The sequence below is a fragment of the Toxotes jaculatrix genome, chromosome 15 (assembly GCF_017976425.1).
Source record: "Toxotes jaculatrix isolate fToxJac2 chromosome 15, fToxJac2.pri, whole genome shotgun sequence".
Lineage (NCBI taxonomy): Eukaryota > Metazoa > Chordata > Actinopteri > Toxotidae > Toxotes > Toxotes jaculatrix.
The window spans coordinates 10,098,674-10,110,836 of NC_054408.1; the positions used below are offsets into that span (position 1 = coordinate 10,098,674).

Below are 12,163 nucleotides of genomic sequence, written 5' to 3' on the forward strand. Positions count from 1 at the left end.
CTCATGTCAACATCGTTCATCTGCTATAACTCCCTCCACCCCACCAGCATCCTCCTTTTATTGTAGCGCAAAATGTGATTTAATGTTTCTGTATCTATCTGTTAGGGTGGATTAGTTCTCTCAGCAGAATCCTCATAGCTGCTCCAATTCACTGAAACAACAGCTTTTTCTGCCAAATCTAACTTGCTGCAAACGGTCACTTCCTTAACCCAAAAGTCTCTCATTTGTAACGTATGGGCAGCCAGGAACACGAGGAAAGAGAGGACCCAAATGCAAAAACCCCAAGACAGGCAATGAGTAAACTAAAAGTCTTTTAATTAACTCAAAATTACTGGAATAGTGCAGGGCCAGAGAACAAACTTAAACAACTAAAAATCATCCAGGAAGGAGGGAAAAAGGCTGGAAACATAAAACAAAAAGCACACTCCAAAAGTCCTTACTAGAAATCAAAAGACAGCCAAAGTAAGTCCATGAGGGGGAAAACGCAAGGCACAGGTAAAGGAACAAACACAGGGAACCAACACAGGGAGAGACATAGGCAGACTCAGGTACAGACAAAGATGAACTGACAAGGACACAAGGAAACAACGAGATTTATATACATGGGATAATAGGCAACAGGTGAAACCAATTAGGGCAGGGCAGATAATCACAAATGGAGGGAAACTAGACAAAGGCAGGAAGTAGAACAAGACCCGGTACACTTGGGACAAGACGTCACAATAAAACAGGAACTACTAAGGGAACTTAAACTAAAGCAGAGTCCAAAAGCTCCAAATGTTCACAAAAGAGCTCAAAACAAAACAAAAGGGTTCAGAAAACAGCCCCTTTAGGGGCTGGTCATGACATGATTGAAATGGATCTTTTTGTGTCCATCCCCTAGTAGTATTGTACATTGCACTAACTTGTATTTATGAATATGTCTTTAATTTCTAGTTCATTTGACTTAATTTGTCAAAATTTACATTATTGGCAAATATAATTATGAAGTTTCCAGCTGGATAGCCAGCTCAAACAGTGTAATCTAAACACATTAACAGGTACCATTGTTAGATAAAAGTAAAGATTCACATTCAGTACAAACTATTCTGGCTTTGAGGTATTTTTAAGTGTGGTAATTAAGGTTTATAAGTTGTAAATATTATTAATAGCTTTAGATTTGGTTAACAAATCATTCACTAATGCTTTACAGAGTTAGTGTAAAACTGTTAAAGCATCTTCTGGGTCTCCAGGTGCCAGGTATTTGACCAGAGTGACAGTCAGTTTGTAATGTGGGACTAAGTTATAGGACTGTGCATGTGCGTCACCACCTCCTGTATGGCATGCACCTACAACTTTGGTTTGCAGTCTGGCAGTAAAACTAAAGAAGAGGCTAACAGGCTAACCGCTTGTTTTGACAGAAGATGTGAAGTTAATGAGACTTATGGTTAAGAGTTGTAGCAGCTGGAATTTGACTACACTGAGATACATTAGGTGCTCACGTCTTTGAAAAAGTACTGTTTCCTCAAGTAATGTCTCTTCATTCTAAACACATCATAATTATTGTTTCCCTTTGTTTTGTTTTTTGTTTTTTTAAGTTAGCTTATCTTGTCAGAATTTACAGTATATGGAAAATATAACAAAGCCATTTTGGTTGATTCGGTATCCCTCTTCTTTATTGTGAAAAGCATCAGATGTTCTGGTCCCCTGCTGACAGTTCATTTCAACACACATTGTGTTGTAACATGCTTTCATCTCACTGAGCCAACAGAGAAATTCCCTGATGTTTTAAAGAAACATTTCATTGTGAAACATCAGATCACTGAGATGCCACATTATCAAGACGTACAGATGCTGACAACGGACCAGAGGGGAAAAATCTGGGGTCACTGGAGGATACTGGTGTTCACTTTTTTTACTGAGCAAAATCTCCCTTTACCACATTTGCACATGGAAATACCATTTGCATAAGATACCAACTTATAGGTTTCCCTTGAGGAGAGACCTTTATCTGCAATGTAGTATTTTTTATTTTGTAATATAGGTATTATTATGTATGATATATTATTATATATATTATTATTATATACATAGAACACTGCATACAGTTGGCAAGACAGTCTGCACATACATTTTATGAGACCTGAGTCTTGCTATTATTGTTTCGCTCTTTTCTATTTCTGTCATCTCTTTCTTTTTAGGCTGTGGAATTTCACCATTTCCACTTTTAGTTCCACTTTTCTGTGTGTCTATGTATGCATCTGTCTTTTTGTGTTTGCACTCTTTGTACTCACTGTTCCATTTTTCTCTTCTTTAACTTCACAGAGAGAGAGAGAGAGAAAAAAGTCATCCCAGCGTCCTCCTGCTGGTACTGCATAGCAAAACACAAATGATCCTGGAATGATCAGATCCACCCCGGGTATGTGCCTCTGAGAAGGGGGGGGGGGGGGGGGGGCGCCCCCTCAGAGCCACACTGTGTCCTTGAGCAAGACAATGTTTCTGAGCAAGACTCCAGTGACACCTTACATTACCCTAAATAAAGATCCCATTCAATTCCTCACCAAATAGCAAATATTTGCCTTTTATTTATTTATATATTTACAGAACAGGAAGACAAAATAATGTTAATTTGATAACTTGATGTTTAATGAAGCATTCATTGACATATGTCATTGAAAAAGAAACTGCAAGTGAATTTGACCTCAAACATGTTGCCTTATACTGCCATCTAGAGAGAGTTGCAGTACAATTATTACTAGACTGGTAGTGAGTGTCCCCTTGTATTGTACTCCCTCTGTGTGGGCAGATTAGGAATTACAGGTGAATAAACCTACCAGCCAGCCACTCTCAGACCAGTCAGGTCAATCTTTCATTATTCCATTCCCTGTCCTGGATTTGTTGCTGTTGTTTGGATGTTAACATATCAATGTTTGTGCATATATGTGTGTGGCTTACAATGATTTCCAGCACTCCCTTTTCTTTATCAAGAGGAGATATCAGAATTTTGTGTGCCACATTTGTGTGTGTAACATTTTGAAGGTCATGCCGCTGTATCTTTCCCTCACACACACACACAAACTCAAAATCCACTGCTCAGCCAAGCAGAAAAGATTAAATAAGTAAACAAAGTACAAGCAGTCATCGGCTGTGTTTCTCTGAAGCAGTGAATTACTTACTCTAACCAGTCGTCTTTGTTTTCTTCTCTCACTCTGTGGTTTCCTGATCTCTTGACAAACTTCATGATGTGGTCTGTGAAAACCCGGCAAAAGGTTGGTGCACCATGGAAAAGCTGAAACAAAACCATACCATTTGAATTGATGTTCTTAACTTGTAATATTATTTCAGGCCGCTGGACCTGTTCCTTTTGTTTTTTATATGGTTGGCTGTATAATTGTGCTTGAATAGGGATAAGTGGTTGGACAAAACAGGAACTAAATCACAAAGGTGAAATAATAGTTAATGATACTGATAATGAATTCAACATATGCAATGCTAATTTGACCTTTTTGGAGTTCTATTATTTGTGGCTTTTTTATCTTGCGTGTCCCAGTTCTTGTTGCCAGGCCTGTACTCAACAATGTTCCCAGTCTGTATTTGAAACAGTGTGACCCATCTTTGTAGCAGTAAAGCTGTGGTTACTGAATCACAACAGAATTTTAAAGCTCTAAAAAACAATTTGCTCAATCAGTTTCTTATTGTGACAGGGTCCTTTATGTGTGCAAAAGTTAGAAGCTACAGAAGTTTTGTTTACTCTACATGAGAAATTTCTGTATGTATCTGTATGTCATTTTTCTGTGATTTTATCACTGGTTTGACTTTAAAACAGGAGATATCATTGTACTTCAATGGACATCTATGGCTGCTATTTATCTAGTCTGATGAAACAATAATTGCACAGATGTCTTCTGTGTTAAACCTTTAATAAATAAATAATAAATAAATAAAGCAAACCCTTAAGGATGTTTTCCTAACTTTACAATCAATTATTAATTGATTGTTGCTTATTTAGATATGACCTTTTTATGTTGTAGAGAAATACATGCAGTGTGAAACCAAAGGGGCTTTAGGCTTTTACTGTCATTATGGGTATTTGGTAAAATCACTTTTAATGAAAATAATTATATACCACATTTTTCCTCCCTACTTCTTGTATATCTGTGGAACTCAATTTGCACAAGTTCAAGCTCTGTAGTAGTATTAATAGAATGTGGATACAATACACTCAAATTACTTCACAGACAAGTAGAATTAGCCTTGAAATTCCAAAATAGCAGGGAATCATCTTCTGTTTTGCCCCCATCTAGATCAGTGCCTCTGATTGGTCCAACCTGACCCTTCACCTAGAGGAGTCTCTGACCAGCGCTTTGGGTCACTATCTTGACAACTGGAGGCGTAACGTGACAGCTGCAGCCAAAGCTTTAGACAAGACACTGGCTGAGGAGAACTTCAGGGATGTCATCTGGTATCTGGCGGTGATGATCGGCTTATTTGCCTTCATTATTGTAGCCATCCTGGTGAGCACAGTCAAATCCAAGAGGCGGGAGCACTCTAATGACCCCTACCACCAATACATCAAGGAGGACTGGACTGCTCAGTTGCATCAGAGTGAGGTTATAACCAACTTTGCAGCTTGATAATGCGCATAGATACTCAACTTACAGCAATTCATCATTGTCGGCAGTTGCAGAAGCAGCAGAGCAACATATACTGTATGTCTTCTGTTGCAGTGAATGTTGCTGCACGCCAGTCAAGTTTGTAATCAGAATAATAAAGTCTAATTGACCATGTACATCTAACTTGGGGTTTAGCTGTGTCTTTAATCCATTACCATCAATAATGCATTAGGAAAATGGCTTCCTGCCTTTAATGACTATTGTTCCCCCACAGGCACGTCAGATGAACTCAGCAACACCACCTTCATCAAGCTGAATTTCATTTGGGGGCTTCAGTTTCAGGGTGGTGATGTTGTGACCCCTGAGCTCATACATGGTTCTACCAGCAGAGGGCAGCAGAGATTCTATCAGAAGCAGCTGGTATTGTACTTGAGACAAGAGCAGAGCTGAAGAAGACCAAAGAGGGAGGTAAAAATAGAGGTGTAGCTGCTGCTGTTTTGTCACTAGTGTAGAAACGATACATGTTATTAAATAAAGAGTTTAAGAAGAAGATCAGTCAGTGTGTAGGTTTGTGAAGAGCAGAATGAGTAAAGTTGGTAACAAATCAGGTGTATTAATGAGATTATTTAAGTTGCCCTTTGCACACCTGTTGGCAGATTGTCTCATGTGCTGCCACTTAAAATACACCACTGTCTTCTACTCTAGCACCAAATAACACTTCCACTTTGCTTTCGGTCCTCACTAAACACCTCAAAATAACTGCACCCCCAAATCTTTGGGGCTCGCCTCTGTCCTCTCACATCATCACTGACTCCCTCAGAGAGACATCACACGGATAAAGTACTGTAACTCACTATTAACCCCCCTACTGTTGCCCTCTACTATATCTCTTTCTCACTTGCCATTTTATTTTTAGCATTTAAACAACTGGTCTCCTAAAAATGGGCCTGTCCTGCACAGTTAGGGGGAGAGGAGCACTGCTATGTATGGTATCCACCCCCCCACCGCCCAACCCCCCTAGTAACTCACAGGCCCGACAGTAGTTCTTTCTCGCCTTTGTGTCTGCAGAGAGAGAGTGTGAAGGAGTGATCATATCGGGAGAAGGAGTTGCAGGGTCCTGAAGATGCTTTAGAAACTGGATTTCTGTGGACAACTTGGGATGCTTGAGAACTGCCACTCACGGGCCACTTGTTACGCCAAAGACTTTCTGCAGCATTTCCCATAATTCCCTCCTTTTACACAGGGATTAGGTGACCTTTCTGGTTGTCTAGTTTTGTGTTGTGAAACCAAACCATACTCTGACTTTTAGGGGTGTGTGGTAGCTCTGGACCATGCTCTCCCTGTGGTTGTTCCTACTCCCTTGCCTGAGTCTCGTGCCTCTGGCCCCGGCCGAGAAGGGCCTGGAGTTCCCACAGTATGACGGGAAAGACCGCGTCCTGGACATCAATGACAAGAACTACAAGAAAGCCTTGAAGAAGTACAACATGCTTTGCCTGTTCTACCATGAGCCTATACCAGACAGCAAGGAGCTACAAAAACAGCACCAGATGACTGAGCTGGTGCTGGAGGTAAAGTATTAAGAAGAAGAAGAGTAGGTAGAGAAAAACTGCAGGGTTTCCTCAAGGTCAGTGTGTAAGTGTATACACTCCATAAATGCAAAGTAAGATGCAGTGCTGTCGCTTCAGCTTAATTCAATGTGCGCTTTATTGCCATAGAAGTTTACGAGGCTAGTTCTCCCTGTGGCTCTCCTCTGCTTGGAGAAATAGGCCGAGAGCTTGTGAGTTTTATATTTTTGAACTATGTATGTGAAGGACACAACTCCCTGCTCCTTGAATGTGGCTTTTTGTAGCATTGTCAAACCCCCAAAAAAAGAGCGTGAGGGTATTTTGTGTTCAGACTCAGCTAAGCAGCTGGACACCTATGTAATTGATAGATTAAATAAATCTCTCTGCATGAATCCCATACAGTAGGAAAAAGTGCACCCTGTGTCATGTTACACATGGATGACCGTGAGCTGCTCTTTGATCTGTTGAAGGTAATCTGAGCCCAGCTGCTCAGTCCTGATATTAGCTTCACTTGTTTTACACAGCACAGGTTGGACCATATTAGTACAGAGTCAGGCACCCGTGTACAGTAAGCATATACAAAACACAGTCTATTGCACATCAATGACTGCTAGTGTGAAGTGAGAAGATACAGAAAATAATGTATTTGCTTCTTTTGCTTAAATGTCTACAACTTGCAGATGGTTTTTGCAGTCTTAAACCCTGTTTGAGGTCTGTTTCTTGCTCTTTCTCAATTGCTGAAAAACTTGAATATGCCTTTTGAACTTTATAATAGATAATTCATTCATTGTTTACATCCATGTTTGCTTGTTAACAGTTTTCTTCTTTACTGCCACTGCCACATTACTGCCACCTACTGTAGATCACTAGCGTGAAACCGACCGCAGGACATGAATCATGTGTGTGTGATTGTCCCCACACATAATATCAGCAAATCATGAATCCTCTTATAAAACCACTGCCACGTAGAACTAACACAGTGGTCAAACACTCTACTGGGTACCTTTAACTGTATTGGTCCAAAGCTGTTTTTCATTTTGCACTAATGACAGCACATTAATCAAGAGATATAAACAAGCTTGTTCCATTTGTGTGAGAATTATTTGTGGCAGCAGAGTCTCAGTCTCAGTCAGCTCACCTACTGTACTTCACAGAACAACTGCCAGAACAATTATGTATACTCTTTGGTTATATTTAGAGCAAGACCGTCTGGGTGATTATGTAACTGTGTCTTTACTGCCCCTGGGCAGCTTGGGCACCTCTGTCAGCTTGCCAGTTTCTGTATTATTTTTTTTTCCTCTGAAGACCTAACCCAACATGGCAGTCAAGCTCCCTTTAATTTTTTTTCTTTCTTTTTCCACAAAAGCAGCTGCAAAGATTTTTAACTGAACTGGGCTTTTATATCTTACGTTTACAGACCTTAGGCGCTAAAATGAATAGTTTACTTTTTGTCTTGTTTCTTTACATGTTTTGTGTTCAGTCCTTTTCTTTACATTCACTCCCAAATGATTTTTCTCTCTTGGCTGCAGCTTGCAGCTCAGGTTATGGAAGAGAAGGACATTGGGTTTGGGATGGTAGACTCCCACAAAGATGCAAAGGTGGCAAAGAAACTTGGTGAGTCTTCGCATACAGCATAACTTTTATTTAGCCTCCTTTATCTGATTGGGATTGCAAGTCTTGAAAGAGGTTTTGCCCTTGATAACAGTTATTTAGTCAAGGGTCAAATAACGTTAGCAACAGTCTTTACGTAATTACATGCAATTTCCTTCAATCACAGGTCTGGAAGAGGAAGGCAGTGTATATGTTTTTAAAGCTGATCGGGTGATCGAGTTTGACGGCTTGCTCTCTGCTAACACCCTGGTGGAGTTTTTGCTGGACGTGAGTTGACTGAATTAAAGGCAGATTCCCAGCTGCTAGAGGTAATCGACACTTTGTCAGAGTTACAAACTCACCCCAGAACTCCTGTCTCCTCTTGCTGTCTGTTTCTAGCTGTTGGAGGAGCCAGTGGAGGTGATAGGAAATGCCCTGGAGCTGAGAGCCTTTGATAGGATGGAGGAAGAAATCCGCCTCATTGGTTATTTCAAGAGTGAAGACTCTGAGCGTGAGTGTCTGGGGCTGTTGGCATGAACAATATGTTTCTAAAATGTTTATGTCTCTTGCTGTCTGAAAACAGGTCACTACCTTGTTAGATGGGTCTGCGATGGATTGTCTGTGGCTCATACCCTTCATTATAACATGAGTGCATTTTAACCCCCTCATCTCCATGGATTTGCAGATCCATTTTTACCACTGGTGCACACACAGCTGTCACTTCCTCATCCCTTCTCACATGCTTTGGAAGAACTGAGTCTAGAGCATTTTACTTGTGGTGATGAGCCGCAGCTAAATCCCATCTGACCAACTGTGGGAGGATTAAGCAGTGGTCAAAGTTCAGCTATTTCCACTCCCCAATGTGCAAATGTCATGTACGCGACAGCCAAAGAAAGCACAAACAGATGTGTGATTAAGAAAACAGGAGCACAAAAAAGCCATGCTGCACATAAGATAACACAGCATCACAACACTGTCTCCTTTTTCTCCCCTGTTCTCTTTTATTCTCAGACTATGAAGCATTTAAAGAAGCTGCAGAGCAGTTCCAACCTTACATTAAGTTCTTTGCCACGTTTGAGAAATCTGTAAGTAACAAACAAAACACACAAACAATTCAACAGACACATCATTATTCTTGAGCAATCTGTTGCTTCTGCTTCAGGTGGCCAAGGAGCTGACACTGAAGATGAATGAGGTGGATTTCTATGAGCCCTTCATGGAGGAGCCCGTCACCATCCCAGGCAAACCTCATTCTGAGGAGGATCTGGTGGATTTCATAACTCAACACAGACGGTAAACAAAGAGCAACATTAAAGTGAATACTCCAGCAAATGTACTTTACTTGTTAAAAGGATTGAGGTCTATTGTATAAACACATGCTGTAACACCCAATGTCGTTTCTGTGCCGTCAGACCAACTCTGAGAAAGCTGCGTGCTGAAGATATGTTTGAGACCTGGGTGAGTGAAGACTGCTTGACTGCAGAGGCAACAACTTTAAATTTAGTTTTCCCCGACACTTAACAGTCTATTTTTCATTTTCTCAGGAGGATGATATTGAGGGCATCCACATTGTGGCTTTTGCAGAGGAGGAGGATCCCGGTGAGAGCTTGTTATGTTATACTACAGTTTGTTTTTGGAGGGGATGAAGACCATGAGACTGTAGAGCATATTTGTTCCTGGACAAGAAATAGTCAACCTCCTGTTTGTCAACCTTCTCCTCCCCTTCGTCCTAGCGGAGTTTTGAATCAATTGATGTTGTGTGATATTACTTTCTTCCAGATGGCTATGAGTTCTTGGAGATCCTGAAGGAGGTGGCCCGAGACAACACTCACCTGCCTGATCTCAGCATCGTCTGGATTGACCCCGATGACTTTCCACTGGTGAGCCGTGATGCCGTAAGGCTCAGAGAAGCACAGAGCCAGGCAGACAGGAAAGCAGTGAAACATCACACCAAACCCTGTGGACAGATACTGAGCTCACAAGCTGCAGGTCTAACGTGACATAACGTTTTCTGTTTTTTTCACTGATTCTTTTCAGCTGATCCCTTACTGGGAGAAGACCTTCAAGGTGGACCTATTCAGACCACAGATTGGAGTAGTCAACGTTACAGATGTAAGTCCATGACAACCTGACAACCTGTTTGACATGACATGAATGTTGTGCTTGACTCACTGTTTGGCTGCTGTGTGTTTGTGAGCAGGCCGACAGCGTGTGGATGGAGATGGAAGATGAGGAGGATCTGCCCAGTGCTCAGGAGCTGGAGGACTGGATTGAAGATGTGCTCTCTGGCAAAGTCAACACTGAGGATGACGATGATGATGATGATGATGATGATGATGATGACGATGGCGATGACGGTGACGAAGATAGTGATGAGGAGGATGATGGTGACAATGAAGATGATGATGATGATGACGACGACGATGACAACGATGATGACGATGACGACGATGATGAAGAGTAATTTATGAGAATAATAAAGCTTGACTCCTCAGTCTTTACTCTTGAGGCTGAGTTGAACATGGACTTCAAACAACTGTAAAGTAACTTTTCACTAAGAAACAATTGCTGATGATAATAGTGATAAAATTATAAGTCTATTTAATATCCAAAAATGTAATTTTTGACAGTGTACAGAAGAAGGAATGGGTTTTTTTTAGATTAAAAATAAAAGAAATAAGTATTTCAATGTCTGGACCAGACATTTACCTCACATTACGTGATATTCATTTATATATCTATCATTGACTGTTCATAATAAAGCACTGTTGATGTCAACAATCATGTCATCAAATTAATTTCTTCTTTTACTCCAGTACACTGTGAAATCCAAACACTATACTTTTACTGTGCAATTTTGAGGTCCTTAATTTGGGTGTTTTCATTTAATACTACCTTATACCTCTACTCAACCACATTTCAGAAAGAAATATTGTACTTCTACTCCTTTACATTTCCAGGACTGGTTACTTTTCAGATTAAGATTTTACACACACACACACAAAAACAAAAAAAAAAAAACCATGAAAATAAAATGCAGTGTTGTTAAAAATTAAACCAGTGGTTTCTAACATTTTTGGTTTGTTGCCCCTTACAAAAAAGTGTCTAATTCAGGTTCTTCGTCATTTTTCAGAACAAAGATAAAAGTCCAACATATGAAAACTAATTTGTGTAGTAGAACTTTTTTTCTTCTCTCCTTTTCCATTTATCATCTCACAACCCGTCTCTGTCATATCTGTCAGAGCAAGTAGTTTTACTTGTATACTTTACCTATATTTTGCTGATAGTACCTCTGTGCAGTAATATTTCAGTAATTTGGAAGTATCTTTATATTATACTTCTTCCACCACTGAACAGCGCTTTTGAAACAGTTTTATCTGTTCAATCCAATGCACCCACTGGTTTGATCAAAAAAGTTGAGGCCCATTACATGCAGTGTCAATAAACCAAAGTGGGTGGTAAATGTGTGTTTCCAATTCTCCATCCTCCTTTCAGGTGGTGTAACTTGTTGTAATGTTTAGTGTTAATGCACATTTTCTCCCCGGGGGTGTTACAACTTTGAAATTGTTAAACCACATGCTGACAATCTCCATTTTCAATAGCAAACCGCCGATCTCTTCTTTCACCTTTCACTACTTCTTCCTACTGCTTCAGGTTTATTTCTCACCTGAATTAATGGCGCAGGCAGCAGCTGCACAAGGAGATAATATTGTCATTACACTACTGGATTGATGCAAGAAAGCTCATTTGAATGCTAATTTCCTCATGTTTCTCTTACTCTCTGAATTCTTGTACTTTTACTTTGCTTTGTTGCTTTCTCTTTTCTGCTGTGACTCATCACCGCTTCTCTCTGCAGTCACAGTCAACGAAAACACAATCTACAATGACAAGTGATGCTTCCTGATCCATTTGTGCGTGAACTATAGCAAAGCTATAGGTGTGCTGTGCGTAGTATCCGCTAGTGCTGTTCCAAATATGTCAGTCGCCTTGATGACTAGGACATCTTCCAGTTTCTGTGGAGTATTGAGGTGGTTGATGAAATAATGCTGGTTGATCCAGGGCTGAACCATAGCAGGTTCATATGCACAGCTTTGGATTAAGATAGAGCCCTGCAGATTTTCACATTACAGGTACCTAGATGCAGAAACTGGGACTTTATGTATGTATGTATGTATGTTGGTCTGGTGATTTGGTGATGTCTTCATTTAAATAGGAGAACAGGTTACCTGGAGAAGCACCCATCAGACAAAAGTTGTTCTTTGGACATCGCAATGAGCAGTGAGCAATTCTCCATTGACCCCCATGTTAAAATAGCCAATTTTACAGCCTAAAAAAACATATTTACAGCCTGGTACATTTTTTGTTTTTGGTCTCTGTGGGGTGGGGGGGGCGGGCATTGTGGGTAGAGTGTGAGCC

General features: G+C 40.5%; 2 protein-coding genes across 2 annotated transcripts; both read left to right on the forward strand.

Moving 5' to 3' along the window:
* Positions 1-3,154: 3,154 nt before the first annotated feature.
* On the forward strand, positions 3,155-4,613 carry LOC121194754 (potassium voltage-gated channel subfamily E member 2). Its single transcript, XM_041057761.1, has 2 exons — positions 3,155-3,248; positions 4,284-4,613. The coding sequence occupies exons 1-2, from the start codon at positions 3,219-3,221 to the stop codon at positions 4,611-4,613; spliced, it is 360 nt and encodes a 119-aa protein (XP_040913695.1). The 5' UTR covers positions 3,155-3,218.
* Positions 4,614-5,661: 1,048 nt separating this feature from the next.
* Positions 5,662-10,820, forward strand: casq2 (calsequestrin 2). Its single transcript, XM_041057886.1, has 11 exons — positions 5,662-6,160; positions 7,687-7,771; positions 7,935-8,035; positions 8,147-8,258; positions 8,759-8,832; positions 8,910-9,040; positions 9,160-9,205; positions 9,292-9,346; positions 9,527-9,627; positions 9,785-9,859; positions 9,948-10,820. Exons 1-11 carry the CDS (start codon positions 5,924-5,926, stop codon positions 10,209-10,211), a joined length of 1,281 nt encoding a protein of 426 aa, XP_040913820.1. The 5' UTR covers positions 5,662-5,923; the 3' UTR covers positions 10,212-10,820.
* The last annotated feature ends 1,343 nt before the right edge of the window (positions 10,821-12,163 follow it).